Raw genomic sequence first — 16,423 nt, forward strand, 5'->3', positions numbered from 1 at the left:
TGCTTGAATGTTTCCCAGAGGTGTTTTCACAGAAAGAGCATGTTCTAAGTTAATGTTCAATACATTTGTAGAGAGATAATTTGAATGCATAAATACAAAAATTTAAGAGGAATAGGGAAACAAGGCATGTCTTGGTACACAGGTACGCCAAAAAAAAAAAACCTAAGCTGTTTCATTTTGAACAATGACAATGATTTGAAAGCGACACATTGGCAAGAACTATCTCCAAAGGTTTCAAAAATTCATTGTTCAGTACACAATTAAAAAGCACAAGAATCTGCTCTTTCTTGAACAATGTAGTTAGTCGGATTGTTTAAAACAAGTTGTTCCCCCAGTTTCTATCAAGTACAAAACATGCAGAGTATGGTAGGGCCTGAAATGGTTCATCATTATGCTTCTGTTTTCCAGGTTCTGCCTGGATATGAGAACATATATTTTGCCCATTCCAGCTGGTTTACATATGCGGCCACTCTGAGAATATACAAGCATTGGAACTTCAATATAGTTGATCCATACACTAGCACCAGCCGTGTCTCATTCAGTAGTTACCCAGGTAAGGTCTCCTCCCCCCCAAAAAAGGTATTCAAGATGACATGGACTGTCCTTGGCTTGCAGATATCTTGTATGTAAAAAGGTTTATACCTCAACAAGCACTGGGTTCAACCTACTTTAATCCTTTTAGCCACCGGGAGGACAAAATGCCGTGTTGAATTTTCAGGCCCAAACATCTTTTTTTTTTTTTTTTTTGTTGTTAGCTAATCACATTCAGTGCTCAGAGTAGTACTAGTTAAATATTCTACTACCTCTCACGCAAACACGTTTATTTGAGTTCTGCTTTGTGTAGTGCACAGCCACCTCAACTTAGTACCTTGTTGACGACATTCATACATTTGTTAATAATAAGGTTTCGAACACTTGTGTTTAGTACTGCAGTATGACTTGTGCTGTAATAACATTATTAGGCACTATCAAACACTAGCCATTTGAAATTGTAGAGACCTTTTTGATGTTGGGTTAGCAAACCTTTTTTTTTTGTTTCCCCCTTTTGCAGCTTCTCTATAAACTGGCAAAGGGAAGTATTTTTAATGCATATTTTATGTGTCAGAAATATATCCAGCCAGAGTATTTAAAATTTCCCTTGGGAAGATGAGGCAGCATGTAGTGTTCTCAAGTTTCCTGGAAGAATATTAGAAATTATCGGTACTTAATATTTCAGTGCTAAAATATGTACTCTTGCTATTTTTATTAGCTTTTTAGTTTTTTAATAATGAACAAACAAACAGCTCAAATTAGCACCAAGAAATGTGAACGTGAAAAAACAAAGCAAATTGAAGATTGTTTGGATGAGTTAGCACTGCATAAATTTTTAAAGGTGGAATTTCAAATTCAAAAATGGCCAAACACTCAAATCTGCAACTTTTTAAAGTGAAATATGTACTGTAGAAGGTCATTTGATTCTGACGAAATTGTGTTGGCTGATGATTTCAAAACGTGCTTTGATGAATTACTGTGCTTGTCTTACTACAAAGGCAGGGGTCTTTATTGGCTTGGACTCCTGAAACTGTTTCATAAAGCAGTTGCATTCATTTCACATTGAAAGCAATCTTTTTTTTTTCTTTTTTTCTGTGGGTTTCTGATCCAGTAACCCTCAGGAACACGGTTTTCCTGGGATTTTTGCTTTAGGGAAGGAGTCAGAGTTATTTTGGCAAATGCATGTAAAGTGTACAGCCTTTCAGGAGCATGGGTTTTCTCTGAGGAATTTGACTTTCTTGTTGGAAGGAATTTTGCCAAGCCTGTATAACCTGGTAGAAAGCCAAGGCTTTTGTCTGAGCTCTGTTCATCACCTGAATGTACAGAAGGTCATTCTGATCTTGTATCTCTCAGAAGAAATACTGTTGAAGATAGTATTGTCCTTTAGGAGAATGTGGATATGTTTCCCAACTGTTGCATGCTGTATTGTGCTGCATATGCAAACCTGGGACCAGGATCTGCCACACAGAGTGACTTTTATTATTATCGTTAATGTTACTGTTTTGTTTTTTTTAGAGGGTGTATATGTAGATATTTTTGGGTTGTTCCTTTTGTGGATTCTTTAGAGAGAGAGAAATACGTATCATCTGCTTTGACAAGACTGATAAAGCACACTGTATGGGAGGGTACCTGAAAACCAGCTACTGCTGTGCTAAGATGCTCGGGGTCTTCTTGCTAGCACACAAAATCCCAGTGCATTTTCCTGAGACTGCTGTCTGCAGGGAACTTTTAAGAGAGGGCTTATTTTAAAGCTTGCTTGTCCTAAGTACTCTGATGCAGTGATGTGGTAAGGTTTCATTCTACCAACAAAATTCAGTGAGAACCGTTGCAAAACATACTTCCCATGGCTACAGTGGAGTTTGAGAGAGCTGTGGTATGTCAAGTGTGCTCACTGGCCAGCTAATTACAGGGTAGTATCGCAAGCACTAGGCAAGTGTGATCCATTGACTACAGCAGATTACGTTAGCTGTGGGTGTAGCTCACAAACTTGCAGTTTTCCAGAAGATGAACAAACTCAAAATCGACTGGCCTGGTAATGATCTCAGGGCATCACGCAGGAAGGAGGGAACTACCAGAAAACTCTGCTTCGTGTTGTGATGAGATGAAGCCCTAAATTTTCAGGGCATCTGACCATGAAATCCACAAGTCCTGCCCATGGCTCAACTTGACAACCATAACTTCTCTCTGCATGTGAGTTCCTACTGCTGTTCTCTATCCTGACAGGTACCTCCTGGGGTATTCTTACTTGGTTCTTAGTAAGATCCCCTGAACAGGAGGGATCTATATGATCCTAATGTACATAGAAGTATTGGCTGTTGGAGGAAACAAAGCATTAAGAAGCAGGTTTCCTTCCAGGCCTTCAATGGCACTTAACCGAATAATTCATAGCTCTCAGTCATCCAGTAGTCTGGTTATGAAGTAGAACTTAAGCTGTCAAAAAGCTGTGTCAGAAATGTTTCAAGGAAACATTTGTCTTCTGAAAAGGAATGTGCTGACTCCCTGATTTCTCCTGAGATCAGAGTAAAGTTGTCCAGATCATTTATTTAGTGAATTTCAAAATAAAGGCGAAATTGTGAAATTAAACTGCAAAAAAAAGAGTATTTGTTACATCTCAGGTTAGAGGATCTAAGCCTACTGGCTAGTAATGATGTACACCAGCATATGCATTATGATACAGCTAGAGGGCCTTGCACTTCCTTGCTTTTGCTGAGGCTCAGCAAGCAGAGGATGGTCTGGAACTGCAGAGTCCATCCCTGTTCCCTCAGCAATTTCGAATATTCTTGCCAGCATGCTCAAACATTACTGCTGCAGTTTCTTTCAAGTTTCCTGCTTTCTGCTTTCTCCCTTTCAGACCCACAATAGCACTGCAGGGGTACTGGCAAGGGGAATGAGTGTGAGCAGTAATCTCTGCTCTTGCAGAATGATTTAACCACCTACGCTTGTTTCCATACTAATCCTAATCCTCACTTGAACCCTACTCATCATTTTAGCTTTCTCTTCTGTTGAAAGCATCTGTGCAGAGCTGCATGCAGAACATCTCTGTGAACCTCTGGAAAGGAAGAGTGGCTCTGAGCTGAGTGCTTGGACACCTTTGACTTCAGTGTCTTGTTCAGACTGAGCATAAGTACTTAGTGTTGCTGGTGAGTTTCTGCAGAGCAGTGAACTTAAAATGTACAGGCCATGTAACATTTGCTAACAACTGTTGAGTGAAGCTCTGCTCATTTGGAGGGATAAGAAATATGATGACAGACTAGGTGGGTGCTGTTTTTGCAGGACATGTCTAGTAAAATAAATAAATAAATAAATAAACGGATATGGCCAAACACAAATTCCCCTGGCTGTGCAGTCACTGTTTGACACTGCCCCACTGAGTCATTTCCAGATACGAGCCCTATTAGCTGATGAAATTTCCCTGTTTTCCTTGGGCAGCAGGGAGAAGACTGCAGTTTCCAAGATCTCCATCCATTTGGATGGAGCTCTGCTTGAAGAGTTAGTTTTGAACCCCATTTAAAAAAGGGAATCTACCATTTGGACCCAAGCACAGTAGTTTGGGTAGTGACCTGCTTTCTCTAGGTGAGCCACAGTCTTGTTAAATATGTTGTATTCTGGTTTTAGGTGCTTATTCAGGGGAATAGCACATTCTCCACTGGCACCAGCAAGCTCATGAGTTTTGCCAGGTCATTTCTTACCTCCCAGCTCCCTCCAACATCTGTCTAAAACCTGAGGGCGAGCAGAGGAAAAGCATCTGATGCACTTTATGACTCTGGTATCTCATCTCTGTTGTGGGGTGTACCTTTGCCTAGTACCTAGGAGAGATCTGCAAGTGAAAGGAAGGCAGCTGGCAGGAGATCAGTCATGGTATGAAAAGCAGCTGCTGGTGGGATTAAGAAATCTAATCCAGAGAAGGCATCTCCCTTCCCGTTGTTAAGTGTGTTTGTAGCCCAGAGCATTGAGCATCTTAACCTGGAGCTACTCTCATCCCTGTGAGGTGATGGCTAGGGCTCTTGTCCCTGACTTCCAGACTATGCCACTGCACCTTCCTGACCTTGAATGAACACAACAACCTTTTAAAATACCGGAAAAGTTGATGCCATCTGGTTGAGAAAACAGCAACTACGTCTTTAGGAACAATAGCTGTCACAAGGAAATCTGTGCTCTGTCCGTCCCCCCCATTCTCGTACTATTCAGTGTGATGACTCCCCAGAGAACACTATGGCTCAGATTTCAAAAAAAAAAAAAGAATCAACGAAGCAAGCCAAAATATTAATAGTGTTATGAATGAAGTTCCAGAATCTGGAAACTTCAGTTTTCCAGTGGTGTTTGGAAACAGAAACTAAATGGCTCAGACCCTGAAGATGCAGTCAGAAGTGCTTTTATTTCTTTCTTTTTACAGGAAGAGTCAGGTTCGTTGAAAGGGGAGGAAAAAACCACAAAGCAACAAGATTGAGAGTAGTTGATAAAAATGGGAAATGGGTTTACAGAGGAAAATATGTCACTGTTATCTCTCTGTACAGTTTACCTAAAGGGCAATTTCAATTATAGAAGATTCTCATACATAGTGGAAAAATGAGGATAACACAAGAGGACATCAAATATCTGCTGATATCTCTAGGCTTCATCTGGGTTTTATTTTTGTGGATGCCTTTGTCCTTAGTAAACCTGTCATATGTGTTTAACTTCCCTTTGTCTCAAGGGTGCCTGTACCTTAAGTCATAATGGCGTATGTTGTCTCTGGATGACTGAGCTAATAATGGTGTATCATGGAGGGCACGCTCCATGTATTATGTATTATAAAAGTGCTGCGGGATGAAACTTGGTAAATACTAAGTCCTGGAAAGAAATCCACTTGTTTTCAGCTCATCTTAGCTTTGCAAATTATTTAAACTACAGAATTCATTTGACTTAATTCTTGGAGTTGCCACTTACTTTGAGTTGAGTTTTATCTCAGCTTAAGTTGATTTAAAAAGGAAGCAAAGCTATTCAGTTTATTTTGAAGTAGGTCACTTGGCACTGGTATCCACATGGGAATTACCGCTCAGTTCAAACCACAGTTGTTTAACAGTTTCATTTTTGGTCTCTGGACAAGCACTCATCTTGTTACGCAGCAGCTTACCTCGGGAGTAGTCAGTGTCGTGGTATAAAACGGGCTGACAGAGCCAAGTTTAGTGTGTTTCCCTTCTTGTCTGTATTTACTTGAGAGAATTCTGCTATGGATACTCTTTACTTATTGCCACTCTCTTTCTGTTTCCAAGAATGAAGCAGTAGGACCCGCAAGCTGTCAGGGTGCTCTGCCTGTTCTACACTGACATATCATTAGAGAACAGGTGACTACAAAGTATATTTTCCTGGATCTGATTTGAGATTTTGGGATTTCAAAGAAATCTTGCTGAAATTGAGCCCTTAAACAGTAATTTTGCTAGAAGGAGGTCAGTCTGCCTTTTCGATGAGGCAGGACTGGATTGTCTTTCCGGCTATCACAGGTTGCTGACCTCGCTTTGTTTGCAAAGTGTATTAACGAGCTTGCTGTACAAGATGCTGTAGTGGGACATAGCTATTATGGTATTACACAAAAATTTTAGTATTGTGTACTCTTTAAAGAGTAATGCCGTTAAAAGCTTATTGACAAGAGACCAGGTTCTGGATAACTTCTCCATTGGTAGCTCAGTTAACAACCTTTCTTCCCCAACCTGGTGACTGCCGGCCCTGTATCCTTCTGGAGAATCTCAAAGTCAAGTTATTTCTGCTTTGTAAATAGTTGCCAAGCTATCCATGGCATTATAGCTGACCTTTGCAGTTCTGTATACCACCTCCTGACATGGGATCTGCTATTGGACCTAATGTTTCTGTTGGCATATAACCTGGAAAGGAATCCTGCTCGGAGTGTCATGGTTGTGTTGAGTTTTGCAGGGCTGTTGCATGTCACAGAGAAGAGTAGGTAGAACTTTCTCTTGTATACAGGAGTTGGCTTATAATTTGAGAGGTTCCCATTTCTTAGAGATGCTTTTCAGAATAGTTGGATTGGAAAAGATTGAACTAAGTAGGAAGACTTTTCTGTTTGGTTTGTTTAGTCCAGAAGAGATCCTTTTCTTTGGGAAAAAAAGAAAAAAGAAAAAAAAAGAAAGGTTGATGATCCATTTAAAAAAAAAAAAAAAGCTTATGAAGATCTGTTTGTGGAGCTTGTATTTTTGTTCTGTTTTTGTCGTTGTTTTTGAAGGAATTTGTTAGGAACAAACACTTGCTAGCCATTTATACTATGCATTCACCAAAATAAGACATTGCTTGACATATGAAGGGCAAACTTCCAAGTGGGAAAGGTAGGGACAAACCTGAAGCAAATGCTCTAGACAAAGCAGGTTGTGTGTTGAAAGCATGGCAAGTGAGAAACTGTGCTGGCAGGTGGGCTTAAAACAACTTGCAGAAGGTGCCGTCTCACCTTTAATATTTTTACGGCTTTATTTAAAATGTCCAGGCTCATACCCAAGCCAAGGGGATATAAATGAGTCTCTATTTTGTTCTGTGAATACAACAAGGGTTGAGAGATAACAAATTGTTGTCTTGTTGTTTAAGGCTTTCTAGTATCCTTGGATGACTTTTACATATTAGGCAGTGGCTTGATAATGTTGCAGACCACCAACAGTGTATTCAACCAAACCCTCATTAAGCAAGTGGTGCCTGAATCCCTGTTTGCTTGGCAGAGGGTCCGCATTGCTAACATGATGGCAGATGGTGGCAAAGCTTGGGCAGAAACCTTCTCGAAGTGCAACTCTGGTAAGTACACTTTCATATGAATCTTAAATGAAAGGATGTGTTCCTTCCCATGCCCTCGTACCCCTTTCCTTCCCCAGGTAGGGCATGTAACTCTTTGCTCTCACACCTAGGGACCTACAACAATCAATACATGGTGCTAGACCTGAAGAAGGTCAAGCTGCAGAAGAGTCTTGATGAAGGTGCATTGTACATTGTTGAGCAGATCCCAACCCTTGTGGAATATTCCGATCAAACAAATGTTCTACGGAAAGGTAATAGCTCCTACAGCATTTTCTGGCTTAGGAGAGCCATCTCTTTGTGCCAGCTGACTGTGCTTTTTACCTGGGGAGGGCTTGTTGAACGTTGCTGCTGAGATTTGAGTTAAAAAGCCTTGTGTGAATGTCCCGCTGGTGCTATATCAATAACACTATTCACTTCTCCTGTCTGCTGTGGCAGAAATATGGTGAGTGTCTGTGTTTCTTAGAAGCAGGGGACGGAATAATAGACTTCACCTTCTTTCTTTCTTTTCTTTCCTTTTTTTCTTTTTTTTCCCTTTGGTAATATTTTGCCCAGTCTTAGCAACCTGTGAGGAGGAAGGTGAGGTCTATTTGCAGCCTTGCTGAATAACTGTGATGCTGTAGGCAGCTTGGTGAGTGTGTTGCTGTATAAGGAGATGAGTTTTTAAATTGGAGAGAAGCTTTGCACTAGGTTTAGCTCCTGAACTTATCTGGAGCTCTGTTATCTAATAAACATGTGTTCTTCAAAGGATTCCTTGATCGCCCAGCAAGACTAGCAATAAGTTTTTGGAAAACAAACAAAAACCTAGGTGAAATAAAACACCCACTGTCAGGTTACGTTCACAAGTGGTTTATAGACATATTATGCCAGCATCCAAAAGCCTGATCTCCTTCCGCAAATTTAAGCATGTGCCTTTGTGCCCCTTCCTCTAATCACATGCTGAGGAGTTAAGTTGACGAGAATTGCTCTTTATCATCAAGATCACCAGAAATGCATTTACATTAGCAGCTAGGGTTGCTTCTCTATGGAATTTTTCCTTGTGTCTGGGTGCTTGGAAGAGTCTAGCTTATTTGAGGCACTGCTGCAGTGTCAATATGGTCTTGAGATGTTTCATACCAATAATGTAGAAAAATCCCCTCCCTCCCCTTTATGCTTCTCTGGCTCCTTTATCCATGGAAGATATGAAAGCAGGCCATCGCATTTTATCTTTTAGTATTTTTATGTGGTTCAGTGGTGAAATGCCTTGGGCTCCTCTGCAGTGTGTTGTGGATTGTAGTGCAGACAACCAAGCTAAAGAAGACATTTCTAGCTCTTGCACTTGAAGCAGCACAACCATGTCACAACAGTGTGACATCTGTGCAGGCAGGCCAGTCTTAGCGGGTTCCTTTTCAGCAGTGACTCTGTGAAATTGCTGTGTGGGATTCCCTTAGGGCTGAGTCTGGTGGGGGCTTGGACACCCACTGACCACTTATTCCCTCCTAAGAGATCTTGTGACTGCTCTATGTGGGAAAGTGGTGACATGCATTAGAAGTTCGATGATGTTTTATGTTTACTGTATGGCGCTTCCCAGGTATGTAAATGCACCTTGTGTGCAGCAGAAGTCACCCAGTCTCCAGAAACCTAAATGTTTAACAGCGCTCAGGGTGGGCTGAGCTCTGCAGAAGTGCTGCCTTAGAGACCTCAGCTGCTAAAAGTCAGCACTGCTTCTGTGAGCACCAGTCTTGGACTCCTCCATGCCACCCAGGACACCAGGGCAGGGGCCCTGGGGGGATTTATCTGTTCCCTGATGCTCAGAGCAGCCTGGGTGAAGGAAGCTGCCTTTCTCAAGCACAGCGCTGGCTTACAGTGTGTGGAGTAGCAATCCCTGGCACACTCCATAATTGCCTTGTAGCTGGTATCAAAACATCTCTCACCACACTGGCCTGGTCAGAGAGAGCAGGCATCTATTTGCACCACAATCAGTTTTCTTAAGTTCCTTCAGGCATAAACCTAGGAACAGCAGAGAATGAGAATTGAGTCCTCAGGTGAACAAAGGCAGCCATCACTCTAGTATGACCTGTATCTGGAAAACAAAAACTTCTTTTATATGGGTTTGCAAACGAAAACATTTTTATGGCTTTTGTCAGCTTGTCTGTTAGGCCAGTGCAGGTGACTTCTAAAAACCAGGAATCTTTTATGTTGTCCCTTCCAGGCAACGATGTCAAGGTGCTTTCTGTATGTTGATGAAGAAAACTCAGGAACCCTCTAGAGGAAGTGGAGGAGGGCAGTACTGGCTCCAGCTTAGGGACAGGGCACAGGAATGGCTACAATTAGATGTTTCCTGATGATGAGTGAGTAGCGCATCCATTTCAGTATCAAAAGCACCATTTCCAAACAAAACTTGTGATCTCGGTCTCTTCCACCACGCGCTTCTCATCTTTTCACTGCCCTTCCTCTCAGCACTGCTGAGATCCTCCCTCTGGGCAGAGGAAGGTATTGTCTCAGACAACTATTGCTGCCTTCGTATCATCCCCTGTCCCCCTTCCAACATTACATCACCTTTTACTCTTTTTTCCTCACTGTTCACACTGGCAGACCTAACAGGCAGGTTTCACTGCCCCGTGTCAGCCCTTGGTTTAAGCCTGCCTTAGGTTGGATGCTGCACTATCTGTGTGGGATTTGCAGTCTTGCAGGGCCTGGGACACAGAAGAACTTCTTCTGGAGGAGAATTTCAAATGACTTCCTCTGTTTTAGCAAAATGCCAGCCGACAGGGTACTCCCACCTCTGCTGCATGCTGAGCAGGAGCCAAGCTAGTAAGGCCTCTGCTCAGGCGGCTTTCCAGTGCTGATGCTGTCTGCGTATCTGTCCTTCAGGAAGTTTGGTTTGTGTGGGTGCATCTCGCTCTCAGTGAGTCCCAGCTGACTTACTTGAGCATTTTACCATCAGACTCCTCATGTCGTGCTGGGCTGATGTTAATAAATGGAGTGCTGTGTTTACCAGTGTTGAGGTAGTAAGTCTCTAAGCCAGGTTCTTTCAGAAGCAACATTCCCTGTTGACAATGGGAAGGTTCGTGCTGTGGAAGGGAGCTGAAAGTATGCTGCTGTTGGGACTGGCTCACGCTGGGACTAGCTCATGGTATATAGTCTCTGCCTAAAGACTCCTTGATGCCTGCCTTGAGGAGTGTGTGTGGGGAAGTATAGATATCTAGTGCATTTCTCCTAGGTCTTGTGAAGAGCCAGGAGACCATCTGGGTACCACAAGTTTTTTTCTTCCTAGAGTAGCCTTGTTTCAGACAGTTACATCACCTGCCCAAAACCCTCTGGAGTTCTGGCTGGTAATCCTGCAGAAGTGCAGGATTAACACTTGCTCTTGGAAAAGTTAGGATGGGTCTTTGCTCTCTCGAGGTCAATTGCTTCTTATCCTCAAAGGCTGATGGGGGACAGATGTGCACTTGTCACTCTCTTGTTCCATGGTTCCTGTTTGTCTGTCTAGCTCCAGGTCTTTTTTGTTGTTGTTGTTGTTGTTTTTGTTGTTTTTTTTTCCCCTCCTTCCCCGGGGCCTCTTTCTATCTGCTGTTTTTGGACCTTCATTATGTTATTAAATGTGTGTTTATTTAGGAGATTTTATATCTTCTTTTCTAATTGTCAACTGCCCTCATCGCTGCTCTGTGTGGTGTCTGTGTTTGTCCCTGGCAATTCAGTACGGTGCATGACCCCCGTGGTGAGATGGGAGGAGTGGAGAAAGGGAGTGCATTCAAGTCTTTTGCAGGGAAGTCTGGAGAAGGGAAATGATCTTCCGCTGCTCTCAGGCTCAGAGGAGTGTAACCTCTGCAGAAGGGCTGTGGCTGGTCTGTGTGTCCACCTCAGGCTCCTGCAAGTCTGATCTTGGCTTCTTTGCAGGATGAGTCCTCAGGGTGGAAGTCTAGGGGCGGGCTGGGCTGCCTGTGCACAGTCCCCAGTGGTGTTATGCAGGGTGTCAACCCCAGTCGTTCCAGTGACTGTTGCCTTATTTTGTTGCTTTCAAACCAGTTTGGCCTGTTATTCCTCGAAATGCTGTTAAGGTGATGTGCTATGGGAAATGGTTTATTTTGCTTTTGTTGATATAAACAAGAGTGTTCAGCTTTTCCAAGTGATTAACAGGTTGATTTGTGTCTCTGGCAGGTTACTGGCCTTCGTACAATATCCCTTTCCACGAAAAGATTTACAATCTCAGTGGGTACGCAGAATATGTTGAGAAGTATGGCCTGGATTTCTCTTATGAGCTTGCTCCAAGAGCAAAAATCTTCCGTCGAGACCAGGGCAAAGTGACCAACTTGGAAGACATGAAGTACATCATGAGATACAACAGTAAGAAATACACTTGTATATTGTGGAGCTGATCTTAGTAAAGCAGCGTGACCTTTACCTTTCTGTTTTAGTGGGGAACTGCAGCTTTACTTACAGATCAGAGTTACATTACCCTAGGTGCAGAGTATATACACAAAACAATAAACAAATAAAAAATAACACAAGCTTACTCTCTAGGTAGGAAACAAGGCTAAAAATTACTCTTAACAGAGAGAGACTGGGTTCCCTTCAGAATAATGTCCCTTGGGCTAGCTGTGTGAGCTTTGCGAAGAGCTGCTGACAATCCAATAGACTGTCTGAGGACTGCTGTTACCCTGCCACATGTATGACCTACAAATCTTGAAAGCCTTAAATCCTAAGCAGCAGTCATGTCAGATCAGAGAATTTGGTGTAAAATTTCAGGTCGGTTTGGTGCTCTTCCCTCCCTCCCTGTTCAGGAAGGGTGATTTTTAGTAGGTAATGTTCTGCTCTGCTTTTCCCTGACAGGGTTCTCCTTAACTGGATTAAAAACAGCTTAATTAACTTCTGGCTAAGCCCGTCTTTAAGTGCAGATAGCTTTAGATGCTATATTTTGATTCCCAATTACAGGGAGCACTCTGATTACTGGGCTTGGGGTTTGGGAGGCCTCTCCCAGGGTGGGGTATTGCTGCTGTTTGGGCTGTGAGTAGCAGCATGCTCATAGATGTTGAGGCTTGTCCTTCTTCCCCTTCTAGCTCACAGCTACTGCAGTGGGTGAAGGCTTTGCTCCTTGCCACTTATTTTAGCCCAGAAGAGGAAAGGAAAGGATCTCACTGCTATACTCTTCCCCCCTCCCCCATCCCTTTCTCTTCCACTTTTCTCTCCTCACGAAGTTCCCACAAGCTTTTGTCATGCAGAATTACAAATGTTTGTGGTTACAGGTTGGTGGTGGTGCCCTGGGAGGCAGAAATAACTGTATGGATTTGGATTAGGAGCTTGTCTACTTAATGTCCCATTTTGAGCACTGATTTTCCTGTTAGTACCTGAGGAGGAGCATGAAAGCAGTGTGACAGACTGTTTCTGCCAGCACACTTAGCCAGCATTTAGTGGTTTGGGGACTTTGCTTCAGTAGTAGGAGCTTTGGGTGAAGGAACTAATTTGATTACATTTTTTCCCTCCCCGCCACATTTCTCCCCAGACTACCAGCGTGATCCTTATGCTGAACACAATCCTTGCAACACCATTTGCTGCAGGGAAGACCTGAATCCTTCCTTTCCAGTGCCTGCAGGCTGCTACGACTCCAAGGTAAGTAACCTTATTCTCAATATCTGCTGAAGGTTTGCTGCAACCTGTTTGTGCTTTTCTCAAACCTGTGGCACATTTCCCTGCGCTAGGACGGGCAGGGCCAGGCCTGTCTGTTCTCTTTTTTCGTTGTCCCAGTGCTTGATGGGGAATGATGTCCATGGGGACCTGTGGTGTTTAGGGATTAAGTCCCAAGGCCTTCCAGAAGGAGGAATGTAAGTGAAGGTTGAAATAAGTCCTCACACCACTTGGAGGACTGTGGAGAAGGTAACCGTTGCACAGGCCTGGCCTCCTGTTTATGGGAGCTGTGTGTGTGCCTCCCCAGAGCCCACAGGAATGTGTCTGTCCCCTCATTTTAGTTTTACCTTTTCAGAAGCCTGGCTTTCTAGTGTCACCTTGCTCCAGGTCTCCACCTTTCTGTAAAACTGCTTTGAGCAAAGTTCCCCAAAGGTCACCTTGCTTTTTGGGTGAGAAAATCCTTAGACCCACTGTCCTGGAGAAAGCAGCAGTTTTTCTAGGCAGTTTGTACAGTATTTTCACTGTGAAGGGCAATACCTGTGCACACAGCTGTCCAGTCCTGGTGTGCTGGTAAGTTGTGCAGTGCTTTATCCCATGGGGACCAGCCTGCTGCTCCTATGGGTAGTTTAATTGCTCAGATGGGCCCTGTGGAGGCTGCTCTGGCACTGCCAGCGCTGAGCATCTTCTCTCAGCTTGGCTCTTAGGCTGCCCACCCAGACTTTTCGGGGCACCCAGACACAGGGAGGACTGTCCTGAGGGCAGACTGACTGCCTTTCTCACCCTGCATAATGCAAGGGCTAGAGGGCAGCGTGGACTTGGGCTGCCCTTCAGCACTGGCTGTTTGTGGCTGAAGATGCCTCTGTAGGGGAGGAATGCTGCCTGACCAGCATGCATTTCCCATTGCTCAGTTCCTTTACCTTATTGTTATCAAATCTCCCCGAGCTGTTCCTGCCCTGGGATGGGTGCATGTCAACCACGCAACCATTTTGCCCTGAACTCCTGTCCTCTGTTACAGGTATCAGATTTCCGCCTGGCTTCAGCATTCACAGCCACTGCCATCAACGGCCCCCCCGTCCAGGGTGGTCTCCCTGTCTTCACCTGGAGACGGTTTAACCACACACGCCACCAGGGCCTGCCTGAGTCATACAACTTCAATTTCGTCACCATGAGGCCGATCCTGTAAAATCAGCATTGATATTCCAAAATGAGATTTTTTTTTTCATGGAAACTTTCATTCCTGTGTGTAATAAATCCACCTGGATGTACCCGTCCCTGTGCCTTGCCTGCCTCCCCCTGTCCTGCCTGCTGGGTGCTTTGCACAGAGGGGGGCTGCCTCCCTGCAGGGCGGCCCTTTGACTAGGATTGACGGGAAGTTGGCATGTCACTGCTTTTTGGTGATCTGAGCAATCATCACAGCTACTCCCAGGGGGTGAGTGAATGCAGTGTGACCAACTGAAGTGATCTGTCTCTAGGCACAGGACCTGGCTTTTCAGGACTGGGCCAAACCAAGTAGCTCTGTCTCTGTGCCGGCTTGATGTTTGCCTCGTCTGAGCAGTGCCTGAAGCATGCACTGCAAAAGTGCTTGTCATCTGGTGATGTTCCTAGTGAAGAGTCACAGCCGTGTTCTCCACAGCAGGTAACTCAGCCTGTTGTTTACAGGGCCCCCCTTTCAGCGGCTTGTGCGAGGTTTCCTTTGTTGTCTCACTGACGTAGCATGCAAAGGTCAGGCGTTGGGAGGTAATGAAGGGATGCGGTCAGTGAGTTCTGAAAGCAGCCTGATGCTCCTGGACCCCCCCGGGCTGCAGTGTAGCAGCAGGAAAAGGTAGGTAAGGGGGTGTGTGTGTGGCGGGGGTGTTGTACACATACGTGTGTGTCTGTCCAGTTGTTCAGTGACATTTTTGCCCGCTCCCAGTGGAAGGTGACTGGGAGGGCTGGGGCTGCATGTGTTACTGTTAGCTGTATGTTGACACCGAGGAGTCACCTGGGCTGTTTTGTGCTGGATGTTGTTTGTGTAATTAAGAAAGCAAAACAGAATAAACAGCTCTTTCCTCATGGCCTTGACAGTCCAATCTACTCAGTGCACAGTGCTGCCCTGTATTATGAAGGCAGAGGATGAGCAGTGTGAGGTTTTGGCAAGCCTTTGGAGTTTCTCGTGATGGAGAAAGGAGTGGGTTACTCCAGTGTGGTGACACATTACCCTAAATATTTGGCTGTCATAGTAGGGCTGACTTCTGCCAAGTGGCAAGAGTTGACCAAAAGTTTTCGTCTGAGGCTCAAATTCGAAGCTCCGAAGCTCTGAAGCTTTGCTGAGGCTCAGAATTGGAGCAGGGAGTGAAGTGATTTGTTCGCTGGAGCAGGAGGAGGTAAGTGAGGCTGCAGAGAACATCCCTGTTGTGTGCAGGGGTGGGTGGGGTGGAGGGGCAGGAGAGCACTGTGAAAAGTGACTGTCACTGCCGATGTACAGAGCTGCTTTTTGCACTGCAGTGCAGTCTGTTGTTGGGTTAAGCAGCTACCATGGCTTATTAATTTTGCTGGCCACGTGCAGCTACACCATAAACATATACATTGGTGTACATTCCACTTTCAGCTGTTCCCCTGCTGGAGGAGTGAATGTGGCATTCCCTTGATGCCATAAGAGATGGTAGTGTTGTGTCAGTGCCTGCACCCAGAGGTAGCTGGGAGGAGACCCCCCCCCCCCCCAAGGCACAGCTGTAAGGGAGGGGATGCTCTGCCTCCCATGTGTTACTTACCTTGTTGTTGCTTGGAGCTTGTGGACATGGTTACTGGTGGCCCTTGTTCAAGAGTAACTTGCCCTCTGCCTGGTTTGTCAGCTTTGTGAGCCCTCACTGTGATGCTTATTGCAGGTTCTGGCCTTTCAGGGCAGCAGGCTTGATGCTTTTGGGATAAACACCAAATACGAACAGGTCACTGCATTCTTCTTACTGTACTGCCCCGTGTGCTTCCTTTGGCAGCAGGCCAGCTGCAACCACAGCAGCTGGGGTCCAGCTTCTGCTGCCAGCACAGCACCGTCAGGGAGCAGAGAAGGCTGTGAGTATGGCTGCGCTGACCTATAGGGCAGGGCGTGACAGCGCTGACAGCTTAATTCTCAGGCAGCTGAAGAGTGAAGAGCTCTCACTCATCAGCTCATCTCCCTCTGCAGAGCTTATCTTCCAAGGGGAAAAATCAAAAGGTATGTGCTAAGCAAAAGGTTTGTTGCAAAAACAGGACGTTTTCACATCCCCCACATGCTTTTTTTTTCTTTAATGTCCTGTGGTTTTTGCCTTTTAAACTTAAGGTTTTCAGGCTTGGCTGGTGGGGAGGCAGGCAGACTTCTTTTTTGTTTGATTTGGGGAGGGCATGGAAAGGTGGTAGTGAGGAACATATCCCTTGCACTAATGTAAAGAAAGAAACTTGCTGTTGAGGCAATAGAGACCGCCCCCCAGATGCCTTGTTGCCTCCCAGCAGCGTCCCCAGGAGTGTTGTATCAAATGCAAGCTCTTGCTTCCTTCACCACTCCCCTTTC

The 16,423-nt window shown here is 44.7% G+C and overlaps 1 protein-coding gene across 1 annotated transcript in view; it reads left to right on the forward strand.

Annotated features, from left to right (window-relative positions):
- The window catches only part of PLBD1 (phospholipase B domain containing 1), a 37,220-nt gene extending 23,055 nt beyond the window's left edge, over nucleotides 1–14,165 (forward strand). Inside the window, exons 6-11 of the mRNA XM_083844779.1 lie at nucleotides 409–553; nucleotides 7,099–7,299; nucleotides 7,410–7,550; nucleotides 11,437–11,622; nucleotides 12,779–12,885; nucleotides 13,916–14,165. Of these exons, the coding sequence (XP_083700905.1) occupies nucleotides 409–553; nucleotides 7,099–7,299; nucleotides 7,410–7,550; nucleotides 11,437–11,622; nucleotides 12,779–12,885; nucleotides 13,916–14,083 (948 nt within the window). The 3' untranslated portion in view covers nucleotides 14,084–14,165. The remainder of the gene's footprint in view (nucleotides 1–408; nucleotides 554–7,098; nucleotides 7,300–7,409; nucleotides 7,551–11,436; nucleotides 11,623–12,778; nucleotides 12,886–13,915) is intronic.
- Nucleotides 14,166–16,423: the final 2,258 nt, after the last annotated feature.

This window comes from Anser anser (genome assembly GCF_964211835.1).
Source record: "Anser anser genome assembly, chromosome: 1".
NCBI lineage: Eukaryota > Metazoa > Chordata > Aves > Anseriformes > Anatidae > Anser > Anser anser.